The sequence below is a fragment of the Teleopsis dalmanni genome, chromosome 2 (assembly GCF_002237135.1).
Source record: "Teleopsis dalmanni isolate 2A chromosome 2, ASM223713v2, whole genome shotgun sequence".
In the NCBI taxonomy this organism is placed as follows: Eukaryota; Metazoa; Arthropoda; class Insecta; order Diptera; family Diopsidae; genus Teleopsis; species Teleopsis dalmanni.
The window spans coordinates 48,616,643-48,627,113 of NC_051847.1; the positions used below are offsets into that span (position 1 = coordinate 48,616,643).

At 26.5% G+C, this 10,471-nt stretch overlaps 1 protein-coding gene and 1 long non-coding RNA gene across 3 annotated transcripts; both read right to left on the reverse strand.

The window, feature by feature from the left end:
- Window positions 1-953: 953 nt before the first annotated feature.
- On the reverse strand, window positions 954-2,716 carry LOC119685027. Its single transcript, XR_005252778.1, has 3 exons — window positions 2,581-2,716; window positions 2,066-2,178; window positions 954-1,173 (listed from the first exon to the last, which is right to left on the reverse strand). It is a non-coding gene; the product is annotated as an uncharacterized LOC119685027 (long non-coding RNA).
- Window positions 2,717-4,133: 1,417 nt separating this feature from the next.
- On the reverse strand, window positions 4,134-9,015 carry LOC119682689 (lipopolysaccharide-induced tumor necrosis factor-alpha factor homolog). Of its 2 annotated transcripts, XR_005252596.1 has the most exons (7): window positions 8,892-9,015; window positions 8,612-8,765; window positions 7,452-7,655; window positions 5,815-5,829; window positions 5,617-5,745; window positions 5,336-5,488; window positions 4,134-4,357 (listed from the first exon to the last, which is right to left on the reverse strand). XR_005252596.1 is itself a non-coding variant. In XM_038096181.1 (3 exons), the coding sequence occupies exons 1-3, from the start codon at window positions 8,947-8,949 to the stop codon at window positions 7,538-7,540; spliced, it is 330 nt and encodes a 109-aa protein (XP_037952109.1). In that variant the 5' UTR covers window positions 8,950-9,015; the 3' UTR covers window positions 7,345-7,537. The 2 variants fall into 2 exon arrangements, 1 of the variants encoding a protein (XP_037952109.1); XM_038096181.1 differs by lacking the exons at window positions 4,134-4,357; window positions 5,336-5,488; window positions 5,617-5,745; window positions 5,815-5,829 and having other exon boundaries at window positions 7,345-7,655.
- Between the last annotated feature and the right edge of the window lie 1,456 nt (window positions 9,016-10,471).

The following is a 10,471-nucleotide window of genomic DNA, read 5'->3' on the forward strand; positions in this document are numbered from 1 at the left end:
ACTAATTAGTTGGTAGATTGAAGGCATTCCCTCCCCCGGGCTCATGCAAACAGCACCAAGAGCATTTTGCCACTTTAAAAGACAGAAATAAATGATAATCAGACAGTGCACTATTTGGGCTATACGGTAGATAGATCATAACTTCTCAACCAAGTTCCGTCAATTTGTTGCAAGTCAACAAAGATGTGTATAACCTGACATTATGATAGAAGATAATTCTTTTGCTGGTGGCTAATAGTTTTTCTGGTCACGTTTCTATGATTGTTTCCTTCAAATACTCGAGTTTTTACCAGTAGAGGACAATATTAAGCGTTGCACCAGGGTGGAGAGGTTTGTAATAGACAATTCCCTTTCACTCCAATCAAACTTGAAACAATCTTGTTTGCTGTCAATCCAATCTTTAAGGTCATTTATGGGTGGTCATCGACTTTTGGACATGACCGCTTGATTTGGATATTATCGTATTTTATCCATTATTTATCGCCTGTCATGATTTGTCTTATAAATGGTTCGATTTCGTTGCATACATGTTATAGACCGATTTGCAAGAAAAAACGAAGACAACTAAGCAAACTGGTAGTTTTGGATCATTTGTTTGGACTGCGAGTGCCAGGCTTAGAACTCGTGCCTGTTAAATTTGAAGGGATGAATAATCGTATTTTTTCAGAAGGTTCTAAGCCTGGTACTTGTCGTCCGAACATATTCTATACGGACTATAAACTAATTAAAAAATTCGAATATTTTTTAAGAACACTAATGATGAGTACTTGGCAATACTCGAAACAGCGTTGTATGGTCAGCCAAATTTCAATAAATTAACCAAATTTTTGAGTTTGTTCTTTCATTCTTTGCTATTCATATTCTCTAAATTTTAAATAATTAATGTATGTATACTCTGCTTTTTATACTCTGTATGTATACTATATGCTTTCAAAAATATATATACCATTAAATAAATCTATTACAGTTATTTATTTCAAAAAGTTTCAATTTCAAAATACATTTCTTAGTTTTACTTCGTAAAAGCCATCCAATTTCTTTTCGTTTTTAAATGTCTATACTTTTTAAAGGTCTAGACTCTTTCAGTTTAATCGAGTACCACAATGTGGGCAGTAATATTCAGCACTCTTGCAAAAATCCAAAAAATATGGAAAACAACAACAACACCAACCTCTGTAAGAAACATAGGAAAAATATAAATATATCAATAAGTTTTATTATAAGTATTCGTATTATAATATTTTATAAGATTATGTATGAAAAATTTTTACTACTTTGATTTATATGTTATAAACGATTTTATAATTCATGTGAATTAAATTTTATTTTGAAGTTAGTTATGGCGAAAAAATAATTTATTAATATAAATTTTTTTAACAATTAATAAATTGCAATATCAATCTCTTTATATAAAATTGAGTTTTTGACTAAACATACAGCTATTTCGAGTATTGCTAAATACTCCACATGAGTTGTCTTTTGAAATATCTCATTGGTTTATTAGTCCATGTTTAATATTTGTGGACTAAAAGTACCACGTTTAGAACTGACAACCTATCAATAATTCAAAGTATTGACACGCTCATTTTTTGTCTAACAGGCTCAAAATTCTAAGTCTAACACTTATACTCTAGTTTAAAAAATTTTATTTATTTAATTTTTCGGCCCTTTTTGGCCACCTAAATGTTTTCAACTATATACCTAAAAAATTTTATATATTTTAAAATATATAGCTAAAAAATAAAAAATTTTTATATTACCATAAGAATGATTCTTAGATCGGAAAATGAAAAGATCTGATGATTGGGTTTAGATTTATTTTCAAATATCTCTCCTATCTTACAAACGGTTTATTTAGTGTTAAATAATCCAGTTAAAGCGAGGGGTTATAAAGAAACCTCGCAGTTAGTAGAGAGTAAACGTGTTCAAGCGCACTGACTCGTTTATTCACAACATAGTAGTCAAATATATAAGTTCAAATACGAGTTTTTAGTTCATAAAATATCTTTTATTGTCAAATTTTTCTAACAAAAAAAAATAGTGTCACACAATTTGTTGAACTTACCCAAGAAGGCATATACAAATGGCCATCAAATGTGTCACTGGAGAAATTTCGTATTCAACGATTGCCATTACAGGTCTCTTACAATTTGGACAATACCTTTGCTGAGGCATGACCTACATTTAATTAAAAACAGAATTATGATGGTTTTTTTCTTAAATAATACTGGAAGAGCAAGAATTAATAACATCAAAAAATAGCGGAATTTAATGTATATATTAAATAATAAGGAATAGTTTCAATTAAGTATATATGGTGGTCTTTATACACTTTGTAACAATACATAAACAAGGGATGTTAAAAACTCAAATAAGAAAGGAAGAAAAAGTACTGGATTACAAAGATTATCAATATGAATATATATATGAAATTTTTTCAAAAATATAAAAAATATATATTTTTGCGAAGTACGAATGTAACCGACTTCTTCTGTTCACGTTACTTTTGCTTAGAAAAACTATTAATAGAGAAATAATTTTAAATAATTTGAATAATTTTATTGAAAGAACATTACTCACTGTTTGAGAGACCTTTTTGTTAAACGTATGAAATAAGTGCCATATTTATTGGATGTTTTACTTTGACAAATTATGTCAATTCATGAAACTTTGCAACGCTATTTTTTAATGAAATTATTACTGAAATTACGGAAAGAAATTTTAAACTTTAAAATTTTTTTAAAAAAATTTTTAATAAAAAATAGTCGTATGGAAAATGGTTTTTAAAATTATAACATGTACTACTATTCTTAAAAATCTATCTTGTGTCAATATTAAAATATTGAAGTATTTAATAGTTATCAAGTACTAAAATATAAGTAATTAAAATATAGTTAAAAAAAATAAACAATACAAGCTTAATCTTAACACCGAACAAGTTGCATACAAAGGATTGCAAAGAAACTACAGAACCTCATATAAAATCTTTCCTTCAAAAATAGATTTCTTCTATTTTCTTTCTATTTGTGGTTTGTCGCCAATAACTGTTCTTCATAACTTATAACATGTGAGATAAATGCTTATGGTACGTCAATATTCAAAATTTGTACTAACATGATAAATGCTTCCATTTATCCTTTCCCTATCAATGCTTTCATAGTAAAGTAAATATGTTTTTGTTATTGGTTACAGACTTATGAGAGAAGGCAATAAAAGCTTATTAGTTACAAACTAAGAAGTCACAGCATCCAACTTTAATTAAATTTAAAGATCGTATTTGTTTGTTATATTTTCAACAAAAAAGTTATTAAATTATAACTTTAAAGTGATTTATGAAAGTAATTAATAATATTAATGGGTATGTACTTAAAAATGTTCTTTGATAATAAATTTACAATCATGAGAATAGCTTCTGTGCATTAAAAGTAATCTACTTATTTGTATACTAGTATAATAATATATTATATTATATATTAATTAATATATATATTATTAATATATTAATATATTATATTATATATTAATTAATATAATATAATATAATTAATTATATTATATTATTAATATAGTATATTAAAGAGGTTTTTCGAACAGTAGTGAAACACAACAACAAAAATTTTATTTTTTATATTATTTTAATTAATTGAATTTTTGGCTGACCATACAGCTGTTTCGAGTATTGCTAAATACCCATCATCAGTGATCTTGGAAAAAATTCTTATATTTAATTATTCGTAAATAATTTTTTGAGACTGCAAGTACCAGGAATGCAACTCGTATCCTGCCAAATTTCAAGCTCAGAGTCAGCGCTCCTTAATCAAAACAATCAAAGCCGTACTTGACTTGCATGTTTGCACATTTTTATGGAGTTTTGTTAATTTGCTGTGAAAGTTTTATTAACAAATTCACTTGCTGTGTTTATATTAGAACGAAATCATAAAGTAGCTGTAGAATAATTGAATTAATTAATTATATTTTTTATTTCAATACAATTCTGTTTGTAGAGGCATTATTTGTTGCATTATTTATATATTAATAAAAGGTACATGCAAGTAAAAAATAAAGTAATAATATACAAACATTGAATATATAATACTAGTTTAAATAAAATGAAACGATTTTGTTATTGCTTTAATGAATTCAATTTTATTTGTATATATATGGCATAATAACTTTCAATAGATACATTTCGCTTATATTTTTCTATGTGTACTGATTAATATAGCTATTTCTTACAAATCCATTAGCTATTGATTAAAAACTTGAATTACCCAAATACATCCCACATCGTGTACAGTAGTGTGCAATATCATGGACACATGTTGAGCAATAAGGTATACAAGAACAGAACCAGCACCTATTATAAAAATAGAAAATATTTCACATAAATAACATAATATAAAAAAAAATTAGTGATCATAAGTTATTCCTCTTAAAACTTAGTCAACAAGCAAAATATGTACGTTCCGAAGGAAATTCTTAATAATACAAGAATTTTGTTAATAATACTTGCTTACTACACACTATCTCATACTACAGTTAAATATGAAAGGAAATGTGATCCGCGTAGTTAGATGGAACCTTAGATACCCCTATAAAGCTTTGACAATTAATGTTGATTTTTACATATGCTGTCACATGTGTATATAAATTAATAGTTAATCAATGTAAGGAAAACGAATAATATTTAATTTTTTTCAAATCTATCATAATATACTGAGAAAGCGACCTTATATCCATATCTGCAGTTTTATTCAAATATAATATAAGAAAATGAAAAGACAAATATAGATAAACAATTTTTCTATTTCTACAGTTTTAAATCAGATTTTTATTATGTTGAGGCTGGTGGTGTCAGTGCTCTTGAGCACTTTACCTCTCTATTAGCTGTGAGGTTTCTTTATAACCTCTCTATATACCTTGACTGGATTATTGTTTATCACTTCATCAAACTAAACAATAACTGGCTTCAGTTCTACATACCTACCCGAGAAGCCTATAACCATTCTGAGATTTATACAAATTTTTTAATAAAACTAATTTAATACTTGTTAGCTTTCAAATATGCATCCTCAATGAGAGATACTATCAATAAGTTCTTTATTTAACAGTCTACATACTTTATTCGTAACTGATCAATAATATGATTTTATTATAGATCTGTTTCCCATATATGTATTCTTATAAATATTAATATTACCTAATTAGAATACCTCGTTACAATATAAATACAATAACAAGAAAAAAGAAATAAAGACATTAGCTAACTATATGGTCTTCGTCCTTAAAAATTTTTTGTACTCTCATATAAAATCGTAAATCGTAATTTACTTACCCACATAGACACAAAAGTAAGGCCAGCAAATGCGTCTTTAGAGAAATTTCATAACTAGTGAATGTTCTAACATGTTGACCGCAATTGGGGCAATAAGCAATTGTTGAATGACGTCCAAGTCTTTCAGACATGTTCTATATATACTTTTAAAAACTTAAAATATAAAAACAAAATTCTCGTGTGAATTCAATACATGCAATTTACTTTATATATAATTTCAATTTTATAATGCATTATAATTTTATGAAATGTATACTATTGATAACGTTATATGGTATTACCTTAATAAAATAGTACGTCATTAGTTGTTGGTGTCTGACGTTGGGCTTATTCAATACAGCAGTTAAGGATGATTCATATTTTAGAAGGAATTGTATCATTGACTTCAAATGGTGACGCCAAAGTTAACACTTTTAATAATAAATTTCATTAAAAATATTTTATTAAAACTGTCTTAGTAATTGCTTAAATCTGCTTACCTATTTAATTTAAATCTAAGTTTTGCAATCAAACAGACATTTTTATAAAATTTTTTTTAATAATTGAAATAAATATTAAAAATTATTAAAAATATTATTTGACACTTTGAAAAGTTAAAATAAAATAAATTAAAATTTTATTTGTGTATACGAATATATATATATAATTTATTCCTAATTTTTTAATTTATAAATTAGCAAATAATTTTCTTCACTATGTCGACGATATGTCTTCTATTTATAGAAAATTTTAACCAACCCTAGACATTACATAAAAAAAATGGCATAATCGAGACACACTTGATTCTCGATATCTAAATTTTTAAAAAAGTAGTTCCAGTTTCTTAGAGAAAGCGGTGTTTAGATAACATCCTTATTCAGATATACTGTGTTTAAAATTTAATACTTAGGGTTCTGAATTTTGATTTGAATGTTGTAAACTACCGAAAGCGATAACATCTGGATAATGTATAGCATATATATTATATTAATAATCCATCAAAACTAATACTAATAAGACTCTGAATAGCATTATAAGCTTTGCCAAAGGTTTTAAGTGGTAACACAATGTGCCCTAAGTAGATCCCTTGGGAGAGATCGCCGGTATAATTTAACCTAAACCTATCAAAAATAATTAAAAAAACATATTTCCAAGTAATTAACTTAGAAATTGAAAAATAGCAGCAATGTGGATTTTTAAAGAATTGGCTTATATTTGAAACAACGTAAATTTTACTTCACTTAAGAAGTAACTTTTCACTCGACGGTTTAGTAAAACAGGATACAACAAGTCTTACGCAACAGACACATATGACAGAAGCCAAGTTTTGGAATATATAAAAATATGGATTGAAAGCACAACAAACACTTTTAAATAAACAACAATATTTAATATTTGTGTAAAATTGCTATTTCTTTATAGTAATGAAACATGGTTTGTTTCACATATGTTTGTAATATATTCTTCAAAAATGGTAAGTTAGAAAAATTTCCACTGAAAAACTTTTAGGAGTTAACAACCAGTAGAATAAAAATGGAAGTATGGTTGGAATGAATATACCAGTAAGTTTTAAGAGTGAGATCTTTAATGACGTGGAAAACCTTCAATAATATGGAGGAGGACAGTCCTGACTGAAATTAGGAAATCATTTAACGAACCTTAGATAGCACATAATTTATAAAATTGAAAAGCATTTGTGGAATCCTTAAGTTCCTTAAAACGGAGTATGGATATATGATTAATATTTGAATGGTGCCATAGAGCTCTTAAGATCGTTATAGATATTTTTCTGCAGAAGTACTTGGAAACTTTTAATTTTAATATGTTAAAAAATAGACTGATTTGTTTTGGTTCCAAAAGTGGTTATAAAAATGAATATTGCAATTTATTTCTCAATATCTACTATATGCTCATATAAAATGAACTATTTATTGGAATGGATTTGGGCTAATCATAATTATCTTAAATTTGGACTTAATTTTAAAATAAAAAATTTCATATTTTAAATTCATATTTTAAGATAAATTCCATTTCCATAAGACTTATGATTTTTATTTAAAAGTTCTGTACTATATAATATATTTAAAACTACTGAAAAATTCGTATTAAATAATCAACTTATTAGTTAACTTAATACCGTTTTGCTTTGTCGTTTCAATTATTTACTTGATTTTAATCCAAACACTTTTCCTGAATTACGACGGTATAAGATCCTAACAATTTTCAATGATCCAAATTTCGAGTATTGCCGGTACCTAAGAATTTTTCACATAAAGGACAATAGTGTATGGTTTTACGGACGCAAGGTGTACAGTACAGAATGCAAGCGCAAATAGGACAACTGAAAAAATGGAATTAATATATATTGATTAATTTTAATATAAGTTATTTATTTAAAAAAAGCTAGTATTAACATAATATTTACGAGTGTAAGTAATTCATCTGATTTTTCTATATGTCAAAAATGTGTACACTGAGAAAAGGAAAAAATATTGTTTTGGTTTGGCCAAATCTTAAATGCCTTTTACTTAGATAAATAATTTATTATGTGAAATATATAAAATGTATAAATTAATTTTTGAAATACATGTATTAAGTCAGATGAGCGTCGATGATGTTAAAAAATTTTAGTGCTTTGTCACATATTTATATCGCTAGCTCTTAATTCAGAAATCTCTATATTTATCTGTTGTCTTGGTAAACCTAATATATGTGTGTAAATAAAATATAGATACATTTTCGACTACTATATTGAGGTCATTAAAGGATATAAACAACTATTTCTTAATTTTTTCCGGTAACGAAAAGTTTGTTTTAATAAACTAGAAAATGAAGCCACTGTTTTGGTCACATAAAGGCAAACAGACCGATTGATAAACAGACAGATTATTATTCTTAGAAGGGGATATAACATAGTATTATGTTTGTGTAATTTCTTTATTAAAATCAATTATTATTATTTCCATTCTATTTAATCACAATTACAAAAATAGTTCCCATAAACGTCATGTGTTATCATTCTTTACAGGGTTGTCAACACATAGTTACCCTAAGTTGTATTGTGTATCATTCATAAACATGATTCTTTAAATCTTAAATTAAGAAGACTTTGCTAAATCAATTCGTCTTTTCAGAATTTTAGACAAAATATGATTTGTATAGCTTCCATTATCTCTTTCTTTACACAACAAAAACATTTATAATACTTACTTTATTTATAACAGTATATAGAAACAAAATAATGAATAATACTTTTCAAAAGTAGAAGTTAAATTAAATTCTTAAAAATTAACTTACCCAATTAAACATAAAACAATTGCAATAAAATGAGTTGCGAATTTATATCTGAAAGTAACTTCGGTTTTTATTTTATTGTGGCAACCTGGACAAGTCATTTCCACGGGACTAGTACCAAGAGGTGGTCGTTCAGGAGCAGCATCATAAAACGCTTCTAAAAAATTTATTTAAATAATTAAAACTTAGTTTAAATATATATTTAAATTGAGTATTCTATAAATCGGGACATATACGATAATGTATTAAATATAGAAATAAATCAGTTCCACTGAGTTAGTACCAGAAGTTTGTGGTTCAACGTGTTGTCTTCTTAATTCAGCTCGACTTTCAGTATTCATATCTTATTTTAAAAAAAACTTATTAAAATTTAAAATACGCGTAATAAAATTTGCTTAAAATTTAGCAGTCATAATAGTGCATAAAATATATAAAAAAAATTTCGTTTAGAAGAAAATTTTTTTTTAATTATATACAAATGATTTTATTTCTAAGTGACGTATAATTCAAGAAAAGAAAATAAATTTCAATATCATAGCAAAACTTTATAGTTAAATTTAAAACATTTAAGCAAAATAATGAAAATATCTGAAAACTAATTAATTACATTAATCTTAAGATATGTCAATTAACCAAACCCAAACGCAAATGGATTGCGTAGTAAAATTATTTGTTGTCGATCACAGTAAAGACCTCAACATATCTGTTAAGTCAATTTTGTTACTCTTATATTTGTGAAAATTTATTTACAACTGCCAATATCAATTTCGAAATTATAAACTAAATCTTTGTTACTTTTATATTTGTATTTATTTTGTTGTGCTCTTTGCTATATTTTAATATAATACTCAAGAATAAATCAGTCGAATCAGTTTCTACTAGATTAAAGATAACGTTGTTTTTGTTTGCGTTAGTAGAATTCAAAAACAGAAAAAACTATTAAATCCAATAGTTTTTGATCAATATCCTTGACGAGTTCTTAAGCAATATGGCAAACAAAAATGATTAATTATATTGAAGCTAGTTGAATCAGTGCACTTGAGCGCTTTTACTCTCTACTAACAGCGAGATTTCTTCATAATCGCTCTCTACGCCTTGACTGGATTATTGTTTATCATTATATCATAAATTTTCCTATTAAGAGAATTTTTACCATCCTCGGAATGATGTTGTTAAGACTGGGTTATCACAATAAATATTCAAGGTCTCATCTTCATCATCTTAAATTCTCTAAGCATAAAATACATTATCCTCTATGTTTTCCATTTCTACCGTTGACGGAAAGATGTAGTTAAGATTCAGTTCCCACAATAATGGTATTGTTTCGCCTCAGGTCTTTAACAGAATAGATATTATCTCACCTGTGTTAAGACTGTTATTCTAGTTAAGATAGTTAAGACTGAATTCTTAGAAAAACTATTGAAAATGATGTTTTCCTATTGAAAGAATTTTTACCATCGACAGCATGATATAGTGTTTCTTCACCTAGGTTTTTAACAAAAAAGGCATATGAGTTTCTACCATCTATGGAATGATGTAGTTAAGACTGGGTTCCCACAATAAATATTAAATGTGGTGCCTAATTTCAAGTCTCTAATAAAAAAGCACTATCTAAAATATTTGTCTATTCAAGAGTTTCTGCCGTCGTAACACTGACTGTCTTATAGTTAAGACTGAATTCTTACAAAAACTCTTAAAAATGGTTCTATGTCTCAGGTCTCTAAGAAAAAAAGGCATTATTTCAGATGTTTTCTTATTGAAAAAAATTTTTACCATCGACGGAATGATATAATGTTTTTTCACCTAGGTTCTTAATAAAAAAGGCGTATGTATTGTACCAAGAGTTTCTACCATCAATAGAAT